This window comes from Onychostruthus taczanowskii, unplaced genomic scaffold (genome assembly GCF_017590055.1).
Source record: "Onychostruthus taczanowskii isolate IOZ18803 unplaced genomic scaffold, ASM1759005v1 scaffold21, whole genome shotgun sequence".
Classification (NCBI taxonomy): Eukaryota; Metazoa; Chordata; class Aves; order Passeriformes; family Passeridae; genus Onychostruthus; species Onychostruthus taczanowskii.
In genome coordinates, this window is record NW_024499351.1 from 1,699,254 (window position 1) to 1,722,142 (window position 22,889).

The 22,889-nt window shown below is 45.8% G+C and overlaps 1 protein-coding gene across 4 annotated transcripts in view; it reads left to right on the forward strand.

Annotated features, from left to right (window-relative positions):
• AFTPH (aftiphilin) overlaps positions 1 to 7,262 on the forward strand; it is a 41,823-nt gene extending 34,561 nt beyond the window's left edge. For 2 of the 4 annotated variants that reach the window (XM_041404277.1, XM_041404278.1), the window contains 2 exons: positions 206 to 329; positions 6,034 to 7,262. In XM_041404277.1, coding sequence (XP_041260211.1) covers positions 206 to 329; positions 6,034 to 6,178 — 269 coding nt within the window. In that variant the 3' untranslated portion in view covers positions 6,179 to 7,262. Of the gene's footprint in view, positions 1 to 205; positions 331 to 6,033 lie in introns of those variants that run through there. The other 2 variants (XR_005952642.1, XM_041404280.1) reach the window with 2 other exon arrangements.
• Positions 7,263 to 22,889: the final 15,627 nt, after the last annotated feature.

Sequence of the window (22,889 nt, forward strand, 5' to 3'; positions counted from 1 at the left end):
AAAAAAGCTGCTGAAAAAGGATGGGGAGAGAGGATGATGCTTCAGAAACACAAACATGTTCTGTCATGTTCTTTTCATGTATCTTGAAATTATAAATGATTCAGATGTTTACAGAAAACAGTCTCTAGCAAGTTGGTCTATGACTAATTATAGTTATGACTCTGCTTGCCTCCAACCATCACTGATTATTATTTTATACTATAAGGTGTGGATCCTGAGTTGTATGAATTGACAACCTCAAAACTGGAAACTTCCAATGCAAGCAGCAGAGTGACTGATGCTTTTGCAAGGCTCATGTCCACAGTGGAGAAGGCAAGCACGTCCACAAGGTAAATGCTCTTCATTGCACATTATTCTTCTGTTTCTAAGGGTGGTGTGAAATGTGTGTGCAGTTTTAGGACGGAAGTTCCTGAATAATCAAAAGGCTTTTAATTTCAAATCTGAAGTTCATTGTACTGTAGTTCTTCTTTCAAATTATCTGAGAAGTCTAAAATGAGATGGGTAGGAGTTTATGAGCTGAAGGAAAAAGATCACCAGGACCTATGCTGGTAGAAAAAAAGACTGAAAAGACTGAGCTGGAGGAAGCAACTTTCTGAACACCAGAGCTGATTCCTGAGAGGGGCAGGGTAAACTGAATCAGCTCCGTGACCTAGGGCTGAGACAGAAGGCTCTCCTTGGACTCTGCAATTTATAAATACAGAATGTTGCACAAGTAAAATGATAACAGACTAATAATTATGACTATATGTGTCCCTTCACAAATATGTCTAACAACTGTCAAAACTTCAGTGAGCAAACATCAGTTTAATTTTGCTGTTGCAGGTTAAGGATTGAATGTGTAGTTGGTTTAGGATGTCATTTCTGCCTCAGTGGAGCACATGTGAAGTAGTTTTGTGCTTTTTTTATAGGTAGTATCTATAGAAAGGCCTTAGACATCAAATAGCTTGCTTGAATTCTGGGCGTTGATTGGGTCCAGAATCATCTCTCCATTTATAAGCTTGTATTCTTTGGGCTTATTTTTTTATGTGTATCTCAGTAGTAGGATCCTAGACTGTCTTAACATATAATTAATGTCTGTGTCCTTTATAAAAGAAATGTTGAGGAATCTTTACCAAGTAAAACGCTGGTTTTTTGGAAGTGTATGCCTCAACATGCAACAAGTACATGATAACATATCTTCACCCCCAAGTGAGCTTTAGGGTTTATTCAGCACTCTTAAAGTAGATGTACTTTCATGCAACAGCCCTTAGGAAGAGGCACAGTAATGGTGGGGTGGAGCTGGCTTGCTTAAAATGACTAATTTGTAATTTTCAAGAGTTCTTTTCAACATGCTCTTTTACTGAGAAAACTATCTTCCCAGTTTTCCTGCAGTGATAATTTTGAAAGTGAACATGAAATCAACAAGCCATGAAATTTCAAGGGAGAACCAGTAGAGGGAACTCCCCACTTTGATGCTGATTTTTGGGTCTTTTGGATTGCCTCTTTTTCTATCCATGACGTTCACATACTCTTCCTGGAGATACTGTAGTGGAAGTTTGGCTTTCAGGAATTAGAAAACATAGTTACAGTTTAAATACTTTTGTATTATATTCTAGCTTAATTTAAAAGTAACCACAGCAGGACATGCAAACTCCAAATGTATCTTTGTTGTGTCTGCACTCTTAGATTTGTACCTCGCTTTAAAATGTCTTAGCTTTTTGTTTTCAAAGGGACTTTGCTTAAATGAGTGTTGACCCTCATTTTTCTGTACTGTTTTTTTCGTATGAGGGGTGTGGGGTTTTTTCCCATTGCTTCCACAATGCACTTGAAAGCTCTTACTTGTGCTCTTAAAGCTCTTTATCCAGATGTCAGAGCTCTTCCCCTGTTCTGGAGAGCATTGCTTACCAGCAGGAATTGGTTCTAGATCTGTGATATGTAGAAAGATGTCAGACTGGGACCGCAGACTTGGAGGCTAAGTTCAGACACACGCAAGGATTACCTGTTTTCACTGCTTAATACATTTTGCATGTTCTTATCAACACTGAATTAAAAAAAAAAAAAAAATTCAAGTGCTTTTTCTTCTTGATTTCAAACTCCCCAAAAGTAAAGCAGTCTGTTTTTTCAGGCTAGAAGCCTCCTGAGAAATAAGAAGGTATAGGCTCAGCAGTATGCCAACTGGTGTGGCACAATGTTAGCTTTTTGTAATAAATTTGTTTTTCTTTTCAGTTTTTTTAATTCTTTTGTAATGAACTGGAGACTTTAAAATAGCAGTGGCTGGGTACAGCCAGCTCAGTGAGAATACGGTTCATGCACCAGCCTGGAAATGTTAACTATTAGACATCCATGGTAACTGACTGAGGAAGACAAAACCAGTGGATTAGGATCACTTTGATGGCAACTTCAGTTGTGCTGAGGCTATCCTGTGTCTGTGACTTGGCTGAACTCAGGATCTTTAGGGTTAAGTTTAGAGTGAAAAATACCACTGTTCAGCTGTGGGATGCCATGTGAAGAGTCATCTTTGTCTAAAGTAGCCCTGTCTTTAGTTGCAAAGCTATCTCTTGAACCAGAAAGTCTGTTTCTCAGCAGGAAGGTATTGGGAGAGGAGGAAAACTTCCCCCTCAGCTTGAGCCTGAAACCCTGACAGCAGCAGTAAGTGTTGAAGGTCAGGGATCCAGAGCAGCATTCCACAGTCTCCAGCCTTGCCTAGTTCCATAGAATTGGCAGAGATCAAAAGTTTATCTGCTGTCTTTTTGAAGGAAAGCAGAGCACTGATACCTTTCCAAGAAATGGCCAAAACCCTCATTTAAACTGGAAATACTCCTTGGGGATGGTGTTGCATGGAGCAGGCTAACTCTTAATTACAGAGTGTTTTTAAAGTGCATTTCTCTAATCAGCTCGTTGTTGCTGATAAAACCTGGCCTTGCTGGTGCTATCCTAAAAACCCTTTGCAAACATGAGAGGTGACTGAAGCCCTGGAAGACTTGAATGCTGCAGGAAGGGGTTGGAATGCAAAACAGAACAGTGACATGCAAGTGATGGATGGACAAAGCATTCCCTCTTTCTTGCCAGGTTTTCTTCCAACAACTTTCCTGCCTGTAAGTCTGGTTCATTTCTTGTGGCTTAGGGTTAACATGCCTTTGAAAAGGAAATGTAGTGCCTACAGATAGAGGGGCTGGTACAAATGCTTGGGTAGGGGTATCCCTCCTGTCTTTCTTGGGAGGGAATGTAACCTAGTGTAAGAGAAAAGATGGATAGGGGCAAAGTGTGCTGTAGAGGATTATTTTGAAACCTCAATGAGGCAGAGACTTTGTTTTGATCCAGGGATGGGTCCTTTCATGGTTTTGTAATCAAAAGTTCTGATTTCAAAGCAGACAGAAATAGGACAGCTGCCACTGACGGTCCACTCACTCAGGTGTCTGTTCTTTAAGCCATGGCACCTAGAAATGAGGAGTGCTTGAGCAGGAGAAGCTCTGCAGGGCTCCTTTCCACAGATCAGGGCTCAGCAAAAGAAGCTCTTGGTAATGGGAGCATCTTTAGCAAAAGGGGTGCCTGAAGTTAATGCACAGTTCCTTCTCTTGCCTGTATTAAAGGACATCACAGTTAGTAGGCAGTTTGCTACCTTTAAAAGGTAAAACCTGTCTGCAGTGGTGATGCTACTTTGTCTTTTAAAATTAGAGCTAATGAGTAACTCTTTAGGGTTGCTCTGGTGATATTTGCTACCAGAAGTGTTGATTGTTACCCAGAAAGTGTACTTGCAGTGTCCAGTTTTGTTGTATTGCAGAGGAACCTGCCTCTCTCCATGGAGGAATGGAGAATTTTGGCCATCTCATCTCTTTCTGCACTGAGATGATTCCTAGAAAGGGTTTGAGTCTCATTAGCAAGTGGTTGTATCTGTAGTTCTGTCTTGGTCACAGTTAAGCAGTGATTGCTGTGTTAGTGTATTAACTTCTGCTTTAGAGATACCTTTTACATTGCATTGGAGTAGATAAATTATTGCAAAGGGGAATATTCCAGCCAGAAGGGGAGCAGTGGGTAACTGGGTGAGATTGGCACCTCACTGGTGTGCCTGTTCTGCAGAGAGCAGCTGGCACAGCAGGAGTGATGGCACTGTCCTGTGACAAAGGTGCTGCATGTGACCACGGAGTGAAAGGCAGCACTGCCTCTGGGACCCAGCAGTGCCATTTCTTAGCATGCTGTAATTGAGCAGAGGAGGAAGAGGAATATAAATAGCAAGGAGTGTGTGAGCTCCATCTACCCTGATGAACAATTACAGGAACATCTCCAAGGCAGCCCTCTTCCCTTGGCTTCCTCTGCCAAACACTCCTTTGTTAGCTCTAAGTCCTTGATCATCAGGAGTTGGTACCTTTAAGAGGCTTGTGGTAAGTGATTATTAATAGTGGCACCAGATACTGATAACAGAGTGGTGGGTGAGAACCACATTTCAACAGCTCAGAGATAGTCCTTTGAGTGCAAACAGAGCTGACTATGAAGTTGTTAGAGGAGGCACATATTGGCTCTCTGCTCCTTCCTTCAATAAAACCAGCACACAGCTTTGTTTATCCTCCAGAATTTGGTAATCTGCCTAGTCAGTAGCTCGTGAAATTCCACTGCAGCAGAGAAAAAAAGTATTGCTGTTCTGTGAAGGTAAGTCAGATTTAGTATTTAGGCTGCCTCATCTAGAGAAGTTTCCTTGAGTGGGGATTTCAAGTAGCAAACAGAAGTGATAGTTCAGTGTCAGCACAATGATCAGTGGTGATGGTCACCACAATCATCAGATGTCAAGGATGCATTTGACTCCAGCTCTTTTTTTCTTCTAGCTAAGGAATTCTGAGGTTTCTGTGGAAGCAAACATGTGGCCCCTTACTTTCCACTGGTCTCTGCTCAGCTGAGGAAACAATCCTCATGGGTGCTGACAAAAAGTACCTGTTGCTTCATGACTGGAGTGGACATTGTCCTCTCATGGGCTTCATTTAAAGTTTATAAATAAGACCAGATACACAAGGGAGATTTCTGAAGCGTTCTAGGGAAAGCAGTTTCTTTAGTTCAAGCATTTTGTCTCAGCTTTTTTTCCCACAAAGGTGAGGGAGCTTATTCAGTTGCAATTTCTTACATCATTACAGGATTTAGCAGGTGCCTTTTTGAAACTGTTTGATGGAAAACTGAATATTTCTAGTGGTAGGCAGTGTTCTTCAGAGATAAGCCAGATATGTGTAAAGTGTGGATGTTTGGGCAAAGGAGGGGGTCTGTAGCAGTCTGAGCCAGGCTTCATTTTACTTGGGAAGTGTGAATTTTTTGCATAATAGTGAGAACCAAGTGACATGGGACTCAGACTTCTTTATGCATTTGTGCTCAGTAATTCTTGTGAATAATGCAAAGGGCAAAGTAAACCCTAGTGATTCCCAAACTGCTGTATGCATCATGGCTGCTCATACTCCTGCACTTCAAAGCAAGTAGATACACTTATTTGTGAGGCACCTTCTGCTGCTGCTGAATCCTGAGGGGGAAAAAAGGTTTTGGGATCACAATGTAGAGTGGCATTATGGACAGTCTGAGAACAGTCATGTTGAAAACACAAGATAAGTGCTTTTTTATTTTAAAATTACTGAGAAGTAACTTAGGTGTTTCTTAATGTCCTTTTAAGATCTTTTCCATTTCATTTTTGAAGAATTGTACCAGATTTAGGTAGTTTAGAACTAATGCTCCAACTGTTTTATCTCTAGAATATGGGCATGATTGACTCTTCAAGTGAGTCTCTTGACTCTTGAAGCTGCTAAAAAACCAAAGGAAAAAATCTCTAAAAATTATCATTTGAATAGGACTTCTTTTCCTTATTGCAACAATATACACAGGAACATTTTGCTGACTCTCTCTGTTACCACATTATTGGTAGGCAGGTAGGTATTATAACATTAGACTACCTTCAAGTAGCTTACAGAAGTGCCTGTCAGTGGGAGACAAGCTGACAGAACATTGCTTCAATCAGTGATTGTTTCAGTGATCCCAGGGCTATCAGGTACTGGATTTTAATGCACTTTGTTCTTTTCTTCCCAACAGGAAGCCTAAAAAGGAAGAACATCTTAGTGAAGAGGCTGCCAAGGTGATTTCTAGCCTTCCTGACTTAACTTTCATGCATGCCAAGGTGTTGATGTTCCCAGCCACATTAACACCTTCAACAAGCTGCCAAGAAAAGGTAGACTAAAGTGATGTGAATTGGACGTTTTCTATTGATTTTTTTTTCCTCCCTCTGTGGGTCGTAAAAAGCAATCTTGCTTTAATTAAAAAAATATCAAGTTCAGATGATTTGTTGGTAAGCAGCACTAGAAAGGTATACATAGTAATGTATATTTATTTACATACTGGAGTCCTAAATTTATATTAGAGAAAAATGTAAATAATTGGGGGTAAATCTTTTTGAAGATCTATTCTTTTTGTTGTGCTGGGCTGTATACATTTATGTCTTTGTGAAATACACTGGTGGTGTCCTTCTTAAAAAACTTTTAAAAGTTAAAAAAAAAAATCCTATAAACACATAATGAAAACTTCAGTCTTCACAATCTGTGAAGTTCCCCCTTAAGACTTTCAGATTGCATTGAGCAACTTTTTCTTTCCTGCATATATTAAAATACTTCTTGCTGGAAAAAAAATCAAAAGGTAATGTTGTCCCTTTTGTGGGTTTTTCAGTTATTGTTTCTTTAAAACCCAGTAATTTCTTTTGTGTTTTAACAAGCTTAAGATGTGTTTTTCCTTTTCTTTTCCCCCATCCCCTCCCCCTGTTTGATTGGTTGGCTGATCAGTTTTTATGTTCTTGAACTTCAATAGTATGGCTCTGTCATTGTATAGCCTTTTGAAAGGTATGCTGTCAGTAATTTCTTGTTCCAGTTATGGATTACTGTCTAAACACTTGATACTTGATTTTTTTTTTTTTTTTTTGGTCATTAGAAGGTTGTCTGCTCTTAATCAGTTTGATTTGGAAAAGAAGGACCAAAACAATATGAATGTCTTACAATGAAATTTACCTGTTAAAAATTTTTATGTTCTGTTGTACCACTATTCCTGTTTGATTTTGCACAGTGTAAAATGACATAATCATAGATTGCTATGGTTTTAGGCTGTATATACAGTAAAAAACTATGGGTTGTAAATGTCTGGGGAAATTCCTATGGAAAAAAGAGAGCTATGTCGAAGAACCTCTAAAAAGGTCAATATGCATGCCCAAGGTCTTTTGAGATTTAAGTGTGTAAATTTCCTTTTAGCTTACACAAAATAAAATAATTTAAAAGATACATATGTATACAGCCTGCTATCTTTTTTTACAGAATGTGTGCATTGCTCACTTTTCTGTTAGTGGTAAAATTGATGCGCTATAGGACCTTCCCACAAACCACACCTGGCAGGGCCTGCAGATTTTCTTTCAATGTTCCTGTCTCTTGGTCGTGTTGGGAGTCAGTCTTTTAGTTCTGTCTCCAGTTTCCCTTCTGGCTTGTAGGGCAATGTGGCTCATGATATTTAGGGTTAGAGACTCTTCAGAGCAATGGGCAAGATTCAGCTGTAAGAAACACCAGCTATGGTGAGGTGAGAAAGGACAACTGGGTTTGCTGATTTCTTAGCTACAGAAAACCAGAAACACAGCAGCCACTGGATTCTGCTCTCGTGTTAGCCTGCACTGTAGCTCTGTGAGCAACATCTCATCAGAGGGTCTGAGTGGAGCTGAGGCATGGGGCTCTCAGGGTCTCTGCTGCTGCAGGTAAGGCATATTTTGTGTGCTGCTGTTTCTGGATGGTGCATGGACATAGACTCTTCCTTGTCTTTATTATGTGCACAGCTCTTAAACTGCTCAGTAGTCACCACCAGTTCATCACCTAGCACCTTGTTCTGAGAAATCTCTGGTGTGTTTTTTATCTGTTATTTGAATTCCTTATTGTCTGACAGCACTTGGGTCGGAAAAACCTGAGTTTGATGTCATCAGCTGGGTAAGCTGAAAGCTTTTCCTTGCAAAAGGAAGCTTTTTACTCTCCTTGAGAGACCAGTGCTGGGGTTCCATCTTTGTGAGTGCAGGAGTTTCAGTGAGTGGTGGCTGCTCGGAATTGAGAGAGCAGCTCCTATGGCTATGGTAAAGTTAATTTGTAAAGGCTAAATTGCCTCCTTTGCCCTCTAATTAGTACTGCAGTGTACAATGATGTGGTATCAAACTGCACCCTGTTGTAGCAGAAAAGGTTTAAGCAAAAGCCATCTGCTTTAGCATGTAGCCCCAAACCCACTTCTGTTTGCTGTTTCTGCAGATTTTCAATACAGCACTGACTTCATGCCCGTTACATGTCAAAATTAGCTTTGCTAATCTCCCAGGTTTAGCACAGTATTCTGTAGTGCATGCTTATTGTATCCTTCAGTTCTGGTGCTGGGCTGCTGTAGGTTAAAATTGGTGCCTTTGTTTCCGTGACTGTGGCATGTCCCTTGGAGCTGGAGCAGTGGGATAGCTGCAGCACAGAGCTATAGCTATTGTTTCAAGGAGAATATGTTTAGGAGCTGACTCATGATCCTTGTCTGGCAGCGAGTGGACTGAAGTATTAAGGAGAGGTGGGGGTGGAAGTGCCAGCTGCAAGTTGATCTTTAGTCTCCTCACAATTGCCTCCAGAGGCAGCTGCCCATTTGTCTTCCAGTCCCTGAGTGCAGTTCTGGTGGCCTGCCGTGGGTGGGGGAGGGGAAAAAGGAGATTTCTATTGTGACTGATATACCAATCTGAAACTTTGTGAAACCTGGTACTATCCAGAATGTGTTTATGGGATTTTTATGTTCTTTCTACATCCCACAGGCCTTCACACTGCTGAAAGATGTAAAGCTTATATCCAAATTCAGCCTTTTGCCGTAGATGCTGCCTGCCTTAAAATGTAGGACTGCTTTTTGTTTCCTAGCTTAAGCCTCCTTTTTTGTTGTTGATGGTGGGATGGACAGACAGGATCCTCTTGCTTCTCTGTCTTGTACAGGCAGCTTTGTTCATAGTCAGAAAGTTTTGGCTTAGAGATTCAGCTACATTGGGGTTATCCTTCCATGCTGTTCCCATTGACACAACATGCAGTGTCTGGTTTAATCTTGCCAGTAGCCTCATGGGCAGGATGGCAGTTGATGCTTTGTGCACATTTGTGTTGCTGTGCATTGTCACCAGACATGTCAGGGTGCATCTCTGTCCCCCCAGAACTGGTGTCACTGAGGAGGGAGTGCCTATGTGCCCGTCCAGCCCAAGCAGCGGAGGACACCTGGTTCAGATGCAATTCCCTGAGTTGGCACATGGCCATGAAGCAAAGTCCAAAGATCCCACTGTGAAGTGAGCTGCAGGCTCCTGAATGACTGCTAAGATGGGCTGGGCTCTGCTAGTGTTATCTGAAAGACTGTGCTGTGAGACTTGGGGGTTCAGCTCTGCCTTACCCAGAGCACCACCACCTGCTGCAGGTGCTGGCAGTGCTGGACTGCCCACAGCACCTGGAACGTTGACACCTTCTCAGAATATCATTAGCTAATTCATTTTGAGATGCCAAAAGTAAAGCTGCAAATAAGTGTGTGTACATGTCCTCAAATGCAGTGAGTGTGTACTGAAGTTAACTCTTATCACATTGAGTTGTTGTACAGAATTTTGCCTGGTAGTGAAATCATCGTGTGGAAAGTTCGGTTGTTGGACTGCTGCACTTGAGCTGAATATCTGGTGGGCTTTTAGGATGTGAGAGAGATGTAGCCCAGTGCACGTAAGATTAATCACCCTGGGTCCAACCATTTACATTTTGTGCCAGTTCTGCAACTCTGCATATTTATCTTGTAAATTTCAGAGCATTTTGAAAATACAGGATAGTTGCAAAATACACTTGAGTATCATTTATAAAAGCGTAGGTCATCTAATCATTGCTTAGTACCTGCTAGGAGTGTCTGCTACAAAATCAGAGAAGTTTTTTGTCTTCTGGCCTCTGCCAAAGAGCATAGCCATTAAAGGCAGCAAGCAGCCTGGTTGCTCCCTCCAGAGAGTCTGGTATGTGAAAGGAGATGGGAAGAAACACATTTAAATTCAGAGGCCTAAAAACAATTGGAGGAGGAGCTGGAAGAAAACACGAAGCAAGAGCTCAGCCGAAGAAGAAACAGGAAGGTGAAGCAGTACTCAGAGTATAGGCAGCTGGGATAGCTGTAGGAAGAGCAGATGGTGGAGAAAGTGGGATACAAGCATGAGGAGCAGGAGCATTTGGAGAGAAGGGAAAGCCTGGGCTGGATTACAGGTGCACACACTGTGCCCACTGGCTGCTTTCCTCCAAAATCTGGAACTGAGCCTTGGAGCTGCACGGGTCTGAGTTCCTGTTCTGCAGAAGAAATGTGTCACAGCCGTGGGGTGCGTGGGAGCTGCATCACCACAGCCCCCCTATTGCTGTCAGTTATTGTTGGTAGAGAGCTGGACTGCAGACTGAGGGTTTAAATGCAGCTGCTGGTGCCTGTCATAGCATTGATACAAGTCCAGATGTTAGAAGACCTTTTTCAAAAATTATTTTGTGATAAGGAGATACAATGTATTTCCTCACTGTAGGTGTAAAATCAAATCCTCCAAAGCAAAGCTCTGCCATGGATTTGGAACTGCAGCTTCAGTCCTGTCATGTGTCTGCAATGTGACATTTGTTGCTTACATATCCTTCTGTCTTCACCTGATCCTTGCCTCGTGCCCTGCGCAGATCTATTCTGTGAATCAGCGTAGTGCAGTGAAACTCTTCTCTGAAGGGCTCCTGCTTCCTGTGGCTGAAGGGAAGGGGTAGCCCTGTGTGGAAATTGCAGAGAAGGCACAGTGGAGTGTGATGCTCTCCTGGCTGGAAGCAGCTGGCCATGCCAGCTTTTTTTGCAGGCGATCACTTGTGCACTTCTGTCATTTGGTACCCAGCATGAGTTGCCTGATTGGAATGTGCAGAAATGCTAATTTCTGTGGGATGCAGCTTAAGCAGTGAGGAGCTTTGCTTGTTTGATACTCAGTCGTGGCACTGGGAGTCAGGTTCACATGTGATGCATCCAAAACTGATGGAGCTCTTGTTTTCATCGTGTCAACCTGTACTTAAAAAATGTAATATATGTTGTTAACCCTGTGTTACATACAGGTTGCGAAGATCAACTCTGTCAGCAATATCTGAGAAGGACTCAGCTGGCACAGGTCTCACATACATCTCAAAGGCAGAGGTGAATTCTGGCTGTCTCATGTCTGGATTCACTATATGCTCACCACAGAAAAGTATTTTTCTTAGTTTAGGGGTCTCTGAGTCTTCCTCTGCAGGTCCCCTGATTCTGTCAGGACCCTGCTGCTCTGGCACATATCTACAGAGGTTTCTGGTGCTGTACACCATGCAGTAATTGGATTGTGTGCCTCAAGTTAGGCTTGGGACTACTTCTAGAATATGAAGGGGCAAACAAATATTTCTCCTTGAACTAGAAGACACTGGGGTCCTGTAGAAAACAAAATAATTCAAAGGAGAGTCAAACTAGGGTATTGTACATATTTTTAATGTTTGCCTAAACATCCTTAGTGATTCTTCTGGCTTGGTTTTCCATATGCTTAGTGATCCTTTTGGTATAGTTTTGTGTGTTTAGAATATGTACCCTGTGTGTGCCATATACTGATCTGAGGCATCAGATTGGGCTGTATTCCCTGAGGGATTCTGCAGGGCTGTCACCTGTGCCCTCACTGGTTGTGTGCCCGGGTGGCATTTGCTACACCTACTGTCAGTGGAGCTGCTGTGAGTGAGTCTTTGCTCCTCGGGTTAGTGCTGGTGCATGGGCAGGTCCTGGTGTTTGCATGGTTCACACCAGGTCCAGCAAACAAACGCCAAAATATCAGTAGGTTCTCTGCTGGGATTGCTGCCATGGTGTGAGCCTCACCTTCCATATTTAAAGCAAGGAAGTTACGTGGAGAGGGAGGGGAAGCCAAGGGGCAGGTTCAGCTCAGCAGCATGTGTGTGCTTTTGGTTTTGCTTTTCTAATGAAATGTGTCTCAGTTGATTTTAGACTCTTTAAGTGATTAAACACTCAGTGTTCCTTTCCCTCAGCACAGAATTGCAGATAGGGCAGTTTACTGAGGCCATGTGTAGTTTTCAAGACTGTCTTCATCTTACAAACAGCAGAAAGCGTTGCCTTGGCTGTGCTGGTCTTCAGGAGGCATTGCACGAGGGGTGAAAACCAAGTTCTTTGGATCAGACCTTATAGTGCTGCCTGGCCTCCAGCTGCTCAGCAGGATACCTCGTAGGAAAAGCAGCTGTCAGGGGTACCTCAGGGAGCTGGGGTCGTGCCATGGTGCTGTGGGCACCCCAAACCTTGCTGCAGCACAAACCCCAGAGACTCGGTGGTGTTCAGCTCCATCCTCATGAGCCACGTGAGCTGGCCTGGCTGTGCACAGGGGTGAACCCTTTGGATTTGTACCCTGGGGGGAAAAGCCCATCCCATCCCAAGCACTTTTGGTGGCATGGATGCAGCACCTTGTGCCACACTGGGACTTGATCTGTTACAGACTCCAACTCCAGTAATAAAAGGAGCAGACAAATTGGCCTCTCCCATGCTAGAGCCACATTGCTAATTGTCAGCTGCAGCTTGTTGGTGTAAGTAGCCCAAAGGATCCCTAGTAAAGGTCTCCCCTAGTGCTTGAGGGAGTAGCTAGTCTTGGCCACAGCAATACAGGGGAAAGGAAGGCAGTCCTGCTGCTCATGCCACACAGCTTAATCCCAACATGTCTTCCCAAAGCCAGTGGACAGCTCTATGATCAAAGGAGCAGATTGAGGTACAGTGGGATGTGCAAAAGACGTGTGTGGTCATAGCAGAACTGTCTCTGTCTAATGTTCTTGTTCTATGTTCTCTGTGTAATGTTCAATGTTCTGGTGTCCTCTGGGCTGTCACTCAGGTCTGCAGAGCTGTGATATTGTCTGAATTGTAATTTTTGCTGTGGTTGGAGCTGGTTTTTCAGGTCTTTTTGGTTGAGGAAAACAAGTGTGTGAAGAGACTACCTGGAAAGAACAAGTGAACACTGGCAGCTGTGTGCAGACACTCCATGAGTAGCTGGACCATTGGTTGGGGGTTTTTTTTACGTCTTTATGCTCACCAGTCCAAGGAGTTTACAGAAGACAAGGCAACAAGATTTGCTGAATCTCTCCCTAAAGCACTTGCTCACAACAGTCGTGGAGAAGGATGTGGGAGCACCTTCCACAGGAGTTTAGAGCAGAAAGTACCTACCAGGCACTTTCAAAAATGCAAAGACTGGCTCAGGACCTGTAAGGCATTTTTTGATCACATTTTGACTTTTAAACTACAGTGAGCATTAGCACAAATAGAAAACATGGATATTCTGGAAACAAATCAAAAGCAGTCATGAAGTGTCTCCCTAACACCTTCAAATCCTCCCTTTCTTCCCTGTCTCCAGCCCCAAACATCATCAAACATTTTATCTCAGTCTCAGCAACTTGGACCTGAAACCTGTTTGCACGTGAATTCTGCTACCAAAAAGGGCTTTTTTTCAAGGCTGTGTGATTTTACTGGTGCAGGGACTGTGTTTTCATTAGGAGCACTAAAGCCTTTTGTCACTGCGTTGATGGTGAAGCGAGTTAAGAATTGAAGTGCAGCTGGTGGGGTGTTTTGCAGCTGTTCAGACTTGTGCAGGTTACTCCACTCTCCCTTGGACTGAGCTGCCTCCCTCTGACAATGGCAAAAGGAGCAGTTGTGTGGCTGCTTTGTGCTCCTACGGGAACATTATCTCCCCTTTTCCATTTTGAAGAGGTGTCCTATCCCTTTCTCTCTGTCCTTAGCCGCCTAGATGAAGTCTCTTCTGGCAACTTTCCCCCTCCTTTGGCTGGGGAGGAGGAAGCAGGCTGGAAAGGGAGGTACAAACAGCTGTCCTATAGGTTTCCAGTCAATGCAGCTCCTTAGCAGGCTGGCAGTGTGAGCTCAGTCCTTAGGAAAGCTGTTCTTTCATTCAGGAGGTGGCCTGAGCCAATTCTCCCCAGTACAGGGCTGAAGAGGTAGGGAGTTTGGTCCTTTCCAGCTTGTAGGACCACTGCAGCTGGCACAGGCTCCTGCTTATTCCCTGTGTTTGGTTTGTGCAGTGCACTGGGGGACCTTGCTGGCACTGTGGAGGTGAAGCTGTCTCAGGACACTGCTGAAATGTTGCAGTGTGTGCGTTTCAATTTTCATCTCTTCCTGAAAGCCACTTTCCCCTGAGGCTGGGGGTGGGTGTAGGGAGATACGTGGTGAGGTGCAGCACTGCCCAGGCCAGCCTGGCACCACAGCATGAGGGAAGAGAGTGCAGGACTTCCTGACAACAAATTCCTGAGTGTACTGGTCCCTGGAGTTTGTTTTGAGTCAGGAGCATCACAGCTGAAATCTCATTAGCAAATAATGGCCTGGTGTGCAGAAATCTGCCTCCATGACATCTTGGTCTTACTCTGCCACTCCTGGTCAGCAGGGTTGAAAATTCACCCTTGTGTTTGCAAATGTGAGCAGAGTGTGGCTGCCCTGGTTTGCAGGTGGTGGTGAGAAGAGCCATGGTGTGTGGTGGCAAGGGGGATTTTAATGTGTTTGCAGGAGGAATTTTACAGTTCTGCTGCTGTTGCTAGAGAAATTCCCTTTTTGATGGATACAGAAAATGCTGTCTGCAACTGGGATTCCAAGGATAGATGTGCCTGTAATAAGGCATCAGGCCTCCTTTAGCTGCAGGAAGGTTGATCAGTGAAAAAAGTACTTTTCTCTGGTGCTCTCTGGTATTCCCCATGAATTTGGGTGTCTGAATACCATCTGTCACCTGGCACACTGCTGAGTGGTCTCTAAATCAGAAATGGTCCTCAAATCTGGGAGCTTGCAGGGGCAGAACATCACCACTAGCAACAGATAAAAAATGAAAAAATCAGGTAGTGCAATGGTGTGCTATACTGCCCCAAATTAAATGTTTCCACCTTCAAAAGCAGAGTCCTACTCTCCAAATTTTAAAGAAACCTTGCAAAATGCAGCTGAGCTGCAGGCAGGGACAGATTTGCAGGAGGGAAAGCTGCATTGCTTCAACTTAGATGTGGGCGTGGGATTGTCTGGCCTTTCAGGCCTCCTGGTCCTCTACCCTTGCAAAAGGTCACCAGCTCTCCACAAATTTTTGAAAAAGGAAAAAAGGATAAAAGAAAAGGGTGGGTGGGGGAAGCCTGGTTTCCCCCCACCCCCTGTAAGGGCTGAGTTGTTCTGCTGTGATGACTGTGACAGGCAGAATCCAGCAAAGGTGCACTAAGGGTTTCTGTCAGCCAGCTAGCCTGCAGCAAGTGGAGCAGGAGCATTTGGGCAAAGCTGAAGTATCAAGAGGCAGGGAAGGGCTTTGATTTCTGCATTAGTAGGGTCCAGTCAATCCTTGGTCTACCTCATTTTCCTGTTTTCTGTCTGCATTGCTTATTTTTGCCTCCCTGGGTGCTTCTCCCAAGACTTCTCAGCTCGTTCATGTCTAACCTCCATGATTTGTCCACAGCCCCGCTGGCTCTAATCTCTGCAGGTCACCGTGCAGGGCAGTTGAGTTCTCTTTGGCTGTTTGCTGCCATCAGCACATCTGATCGTGGCTGAATTTACATCAAAGGAGCACCTGACAAAGCAGCCGGCCTGATAATAGGCTCTGGTTTCTTCTCAGCAACCCAAACAGGTGGAGGCGGGCGAGGGAACGCTGGCAGGACCGCAAGGGAGATCCTGCTCCACTTTCAACTGGGCTTGCCTTTCCCTCCTGCCTGTCAGAGCACTGCAGACCCCACTGCTGCTCCAAGCTCCCCAAAAACAGAGCTGCCCCTGGAAAAGGGCAAAGCGAGACAGAGGTAGGCCTTCTCTTCTCCTGCGAAACAAACTCGCGTGTGGGAAATTCAGTAACTCACAAAAGTTGATGTTAAGGCTGCAGTTACTGTTGTAGCTGTGCAGAAGTGTAGCCCCAGAGTTAGAGGTGTCTTTTCCCTGCCGAGGGAGATGCCAGGAAAGATGCTACAGTCTCAGTGTGATGTTTGCTGCCTGTTGGGAGCTGGTCACAGAAGGGGCTGATGAACTCAAGGCTGCACTCTCTAGCCAAACACTTCAACTTGTGTCAAATAATAGGGATTGATGTTTGCTTTTTTGTGTAATTTATGTGGCCCAGACCATTTTCCCTATCTAGAGTTTGCTGTGAGGAGCTGATTTTGGATAATTATCATACACAGTTATATATGATTATACACACACACACATGATTGATACAGGGAGACCTTTCCTGCAGTTGGAATTATCCTGAGAGGCACTGGATGCTGTTTGGGCTGATAGAGCTGTGTCTCATGAGCACAGTGCACATGGGAGCTGCTCACCTTCAGTGCTGCAGCAGTGATCAGGGTGCTTACAGAACCCCCGCTACTTGTTCTCTGCTGGAAGTGGCACCACATCCCATCTGCTGTAGGCTTCCCCTGGTGGTATGGGCGCCCTGGTACTCTGGGAGCCTGCAGTTTTCCAAGGAATGAGTCTCTGGGCTCTGCTCTATCCTGGCAGGCTGCATGTGCTCGCCTTGGGCTGGAGACCTCTGACAAGGGAAGAGCTCTGCTCCCAAAAGGCTGTGAGGGGAGATTTGGAGCAAATCTGGTTCATCCCTCTGTTCATCTGGCACACCACAGGAAATGTGAAACCAGGAGTAAACGCAAGGGACAGGAATGTGTGTGCTGGGAGTTCCCTGCAGCTTGTCTCTTCCAGAGGTGTGGTTTGTGTCAAATAATAGGGATTGATGTTTGCTTTTTTGTGTAATTTATGTGGCCCAGACCATTTTCCTTATCTAGAGTTTGCTGTGAGGAGCTGATTTTGGATAATTATCATACACAGTTGTATATGATTATACATACACACACATGATTGGTACAGGTACTTTCCTGCAGTTGGAATTATCCTGAGAGGCACTGGATGCTGTTTGGGCTGATAGAGCTGTGTCTCATGAGCACAGTGCACATGGGAGCTGCTCACCTTCAGTGCTGCAGCAGTGATCAGGGTGCTTACAGAACCCCCGCTACTTGTTCTCTGCTGGAAGTGGCACCACATCCCATCTGCTGTAGGCTTCCCCTGGTGGTATGGGCGCCCTGGTACTCTGGGAGCCTGCAGTTTTCCAAGGAATGAGTCTCTGGGCTCTGCTCTATCCTGGCAGGCTGCATGTGCTCGCCTTGGGCTGGAGACCTCTGACAAGGGAAGAGCTCTGCTCCCAAAAGGCTGTGAGGGGAGATTTGGAGCAAATCTGGTTCATCCCTCTGTTCATCTGGCACACCACAGGAAATGTGAAACCAGGAGTAAACGCAAGGGACAGGAATGTGTGTGCTGGGAGTTCCCTGCAGCTTGTCTCTTCCAGAGGTGTGGCCAAGGACTGCAGAGGTGCTGGCTGCAGGAACTCCAGCTTTCCATGCTCTTCTGCACCTTGCTTATTCTTTGAGTCAGGCTGGGAATCCCCTCTGCAAAGCCTGCATGTTTTGTGGGGTGCAGTACCCTGGAGGGGGAAGGGATGAGGAGCTGCTGTCCTTGGCTGAAGGACAGAAGTGGTGACTGGAGCTGTGCAGTCGGTGCTGGAACTCCCTGGGCTCCCACTCCCAGTGTGCAGGGCTAAAACCCATCTCCACCCAGGAAGGTTTTAGCTCCTTTTTGCTCTGAGCAGAGTTGGAGAGTCTGGTTCCTCTCTGGTGTGAGTGCTGTTTCCTGGGAGAGCTGAGGCTGGGAAAGCAGGACAGCCCTTCCCACCTCACCTGCTGGAAGCCCCATGGCCTGAGGGACAGAGGTGCTGTGCTGCCCAGCTGCTCACCCCTAGCCCTGCTGTGCTGATAGCCAGCTGTTTGGGGATTAAAGGAGCTGTTTAAACAAAACAATAATAAAAACACTGAGGCAGGTTTGATTTATTATGTAGGGACTCTGGTATTCAAATGAGCTCATGATAAATGGAAGTATTGGCTCATTAAATATTGCCTTGGAGTTTGCCCTCAGGAAGGCTACGGCTTCATAGTGTAGCGGTGATTTGAGATGGTCCAAATTCTCCTTTGGGTGGGTTTTTTTACCTTCCAAGGACTTCTGTGGGTTTAAAGCCACTTTCAGTTGTGATCTGTTAAAACAATTTCCAGCAAACTGTCACTGCCTGTCTTTGTCTCTTTTTGACATATGAAAACCAGGGTTTTTTTGGTTTTTTTGCTACTGTTTAAAACCCAGGCTTGGGTGAGGCATTTGGAATATCTGCTCTTTGCTTTCTTTCCACTGAGGAGTGTGGTGGGATGTCTGGAAGCTGTGAGTTACGAAGGTGAGCTGTGCTATAGCCTGGCTTCATTTAAAAGTACAGCAGTTAGAAAAACAAAGTGCCTCGCTCCCACTTCTTCCCTGGCATGTGAAGTAAATGAATCCTGAATGAAAGCATGAATAATTCTAGATAAATCCCATCTCTGTCTCTGGTCCTATGGTGTAGGGCAGTGTTCCTGTCCCAGCTGGCCAGCCTCTCTCCCCCAAGGCATCAGAGCCATCCAGCAGCCAGCAAACTCCAGTATTAAACTCCCAAGGAAAAAGGCCAAACAGGAGAGGGGTGGGGTCATCCCGACTGTACTCTCTGGAAGTCCAAATGCATGGGTGCCTTTCCTCCTCTATCCCAAAGGTTTAACTCCTGCTTTCCCTGGATCTTAAATGTTTGCAGCCATAGGGTAAGATGCACCTACAGAGAACAGACAAGCAGAGGCTTCAAATGAAACAAGGCATGAAGTGAAATGAGAATCTCACTGTGGCGTGGCATTAAATCCTGGATTAGCATTAGGCTGAGGGGAGAGTCAGGAACCTGCATCCCGAGATTAAAAACACCACGGAGCAGCGTGGGCGCCACTAATTGTGGGTTTGCAGGAGAAAGGCAGGGACACGCTGAAAAGTTGGCTCACAATGCCACTTGCTGCATCCTAATCTCCTGGTTCCTTTCTTGCCTTGCTAATAATAAGTAAGACTAATTTAATTTTCACAACATCCCAAATCTGTGGCTCTATGATTCAGAGACTTAATAAGATTCTCTAGCCGAGCCAAGAAAAGCTTAGTGGTTTTGAGCTTACTTTCTGTTGGGTTTCAGTTTCAGGACATTTGTGCAGTGTTGTTGTTTGGTTTGTTTTTTTAAAAACAAAACAAAACAAACTTGTATTCCATCAGGATTACTAGTGTCTCTCTTTAAGTTATTGCATGTGTAAATTGGTTGTGCTGGAGCTGGGTAAAATCTTGAGCAAAAAAGGCAAATTTTGGCAAAATGAAAATGAGTTGTTTTGATTTGCCACATTTTCTTTTCCTAGCTAGAAAAGAAACAAACCTATTTTGTTTCAGCCTTTTCTGAATAAAAGGCTTTGAGATTTTCCTATTTGAAGCAACTTTTCATTTGGAATGATCTTCGGAGCTAACTTTTGTTAAAGGGGCTGAAAAGTCAAAGCGAAACATTTGTTTCAGTCGACCCCAAATGAATTTTTTTTTTCTTTTGAAACTTTTTTCAGGGTTGCCAGTGAACCGAAAAATCAGTTATTCACCCAGCTTTATATCCCATATCCTGACAGCAACTTCAGAGCCCCACCGTGACTGTTTATGTGGTGCAGCTGCCCCTAAGCCCTCTGTTTATATGTTGGTAAATTATTCTGCTGCTCGGGGTGTGTGAGACACTAAACCAGGAGTGGGTGCCTGGGTTTTCTCTCTTGGGTTAACAAGGAGGTGGTGTTTTAGAAAGTGTTTTTAACTCTTCTTCTCCATGGCAGGTGTTGCCTTTGCTGGCCCAAAGGTACACTTGCAGGACCTGTTTCATGCTAAAGGCTGTGTGAGGAGCAGGGGTTAGGAGCTGGGTTTAAAGCAGCAGAGCTGAGCTTGGCTCTGGGGGTAGCTGTGCTTCAAAAAGAGGAGTGCAGTAATCAAGAAAAGAAAGACCCTAATTTCAGGGTTAACCACAGTCAAACCCCACATTTAAAATGTGCTTTTCTTATGGTTACTCTGGGTGATAAATTATATATTACACGGAGCTATTGGGTTGTTTAACTCTGTTTGTCAGGGCACATTTTCTCTGTGTAAAGAATCATCTGCAGATGGCACAGGGTGTTCTGCAACAGCAGAGCCAATTTGCCTGTTTCACTGAAGTTTAGATCAGTTGCTTTAGAACAGACACCATAACCAGAAATGGTTGGGCTCTGCTCACCTGGTACAGATTGCAAGTCTGCTGGAGAGGAAGGAGCTGGGCCAAATGGGTTTGTTCCTGCTGTTTATCTTAAATCTTAATTTAGGCTTAAATTTTGATGCCTCTCCCTTGAAGCAGTGAAGCTTTTAGAGCAGCACAAGAGAGCAGGCTCAGTGTGTGTGTGTGTGTGTGTTCCTGAGGCTGCAGTTTTCCCTTGGTGCCACTGTTCCAGGGAGCCCTTCCCAGCCAGCTGGGCACGTTCTGGCACCCAGAGCTGGTGCCAAAACCAGTTTTGCCTGGGCAGGGGTGCTGGGCAGGCTGGAGCCACCGTGCCTGCTCTGAGCCTGGCGAGCACCAGCCAGGCTAGGATGTCTTGGAGAGGATTACTCTTTATTTTTAAATTACATCTTTCTCATCCATAACTTTGGAGAGCACTTACCCCACTCCAGGTCCGGGTGTGAAATGGAGTTAGAGCCACGTGGATTTGCTATCTCCCAGGAACAGCCCATCGAGTGTGGGAAGGCTGGTTTTGCTCCCATCCCTTCTAAGGGATGCTTCTATTTGGCAAGTCCTGCGCCCTTGGAGCCCTTCTCCTTCCCAGCCTCGTTCACCTCATCCCCTGCCCCTCTGCTCCCCAAGGGGAGCTGCCTGGGAGCGGCTGTGTGGTGGCTGAGCTGGGAGGGAGGTCACAGCAGGAGCACAGGGCGTGGGAGGAGAGGCAGGAATAGGAGTTTCTGGCAGGAGGGAGCAAGCTGGGACTTGCCACCTTTCCAAGCTCATCCCCAGGGCCACATCGAAGAGTCGTCCCTCCTGCCCAGCATGTTTCTCTCCCTTTTTCCCCCACTCCTTTGCCAGGGATGACACCGTGCTGGGTTGTCCTTGCTTTCGTGTGTGGGACCCCAGAGTGGCTGAGCCATCTCGCAGTGGATGGTTCACCGGCACGTTTGGGCCCTCGCTTTGCTCCCGCAGTGTCTGGTTTTGCTGTGGCTGCCGTTCTGCATCGCTGCCATCCCCAGAGCCCCTGGGACACACCACGGGTCTACAAATCACTGTTGTGCTCCTCTCTGCAAGTGATTCTGGGTGTGCTGGTGATCCCTAACCCACTAAGTCAAGGCTTTTTAGTAACCCAAACTGAGTGGCAGAGGTGATGAGGTGATTTAATTTTTCCTTTTTTTTTTTTTTTTTTTGTTGCATTGCGGTTCTTCGCTTGGGCTGCAAAAGGAAACCATCCCGAATTCAGCTTGTAGTAAGTAATAAGCCATGAGACTGCTGAAGCCACACCGTGTTTGGGGGCTCATCTGTGTCAGGAGAGGGATGGAGAGGGTGTTTTGAACTCTGCTTAGAAATTCTGCTCTGTTTGTGGCTGTTGCTGTGTGTCTTTGGGGTGTCATCCAAATGGGGGTGGCTTTGCTGATCTGGCAGAGCTGCATCTGAGAGGGCAAAAAGAGCAAACTGCAAGCTCAGCTCTTCCCCAGTCCCCCTGCCCTGTTGTTTCCCTGAATCCTTTTCCTTTCCAAGGTGGGAGCAGCCTGGCTCCCAGAGCAGCACAGTGCAGTTCTCCCTCCCTGGCGCGAGTCTGAGTGCTCCGAGGTTCCTCAGCAGGAGGGGCTGCTCCAAGGAATGTGAGGTGACACTGTTGGAGCACAGCCAGCTCGGGGCTGTGCCCGTGGTGTCCCTGTGTCACAGCATCCAAGGGGTGGAGACAGAGCAGCTGCTGTGTGCAGAGGCCACATGGATCCACAGGTAACCCTGAAAGGCTTTTCCTGCCCTGGAGCTGAGCTGCTCCTCTCCTGAACCCCAAGCCTTTCCTTGGATGGAAGCTCCACAGCTGGGACCAAGTCTTGCTGCTGGAGCTGGATTGCCTCTGGGCTGCACTGGCCAGCCCCTGTGTGGTTTTTGAGCATCACTGCTGCTTCCAATTGTACACATTTCCTCCTGGGAATATGATCTGGGCCCAGACCCTTTGCTTTCATCCAGTGAAAGCCAAAGTCTGGCAGCTCAGCAGACCTTCCTCAAACCCTGGTGTAGCTGAAGCTGTGTCCCCACAGCCACCAAAGGGAGGTAGGATGCTCCAGGGCTTTGAAAATGGAGTTACATTCAGGAGAGATGTTCTCCAAACTGGGAATAGGTGCTCCTCATCCCTGGAACGGGAGCATTAGCTTGAGGCTAGAGAAGACAGTGGCTGAGGTGACCCTCAGTGCCATTCAGGGTGGCAGAAGCAGCTTCTTTACACTTCTGGCTGGAGAAAGGTGCAGGAGCAGAGGGCTGGGCTTTAAACTGGCTGGAAATGGAGCACCCCTTGTGTTCGTGTTCCAAGCCAGCTGCCAGGCCTCACCTGAGAATGCTGCTGTTAAACCAGCCAGCACTCAAACCCCCTCATCCACAGCCCCCGGGTTTGTGGCACCTCTGCATTTTCCCAGGGGGGTCTCCTACTTTCCCCCTCACATCCCTTAATGAAGGTTATATTAGGCAGATCTGCTTCACCAAGTTCTCCCACCAAACAGCAGGGAGGACAAGAAACACAGACCACTTCATGTGACACTTTTAAAGGATTTTGGTGGAAACCTTTGGTTTAAGGTGCCACTTTGGCTGCCACGATATTACCCCTGGCAGGCAGGGAAAGGGTGGTGGCAGCTGCTTTTTTCTGCCATCAGGGCAGGGGGAAGGGAGGTTGTCTGCCTCCCACCCCAAGAAGGAGCAGGCTGGCCAAATTAGCTCTGCCAAAGGGTTAGGGTTAGATTTTTCTGCAAGC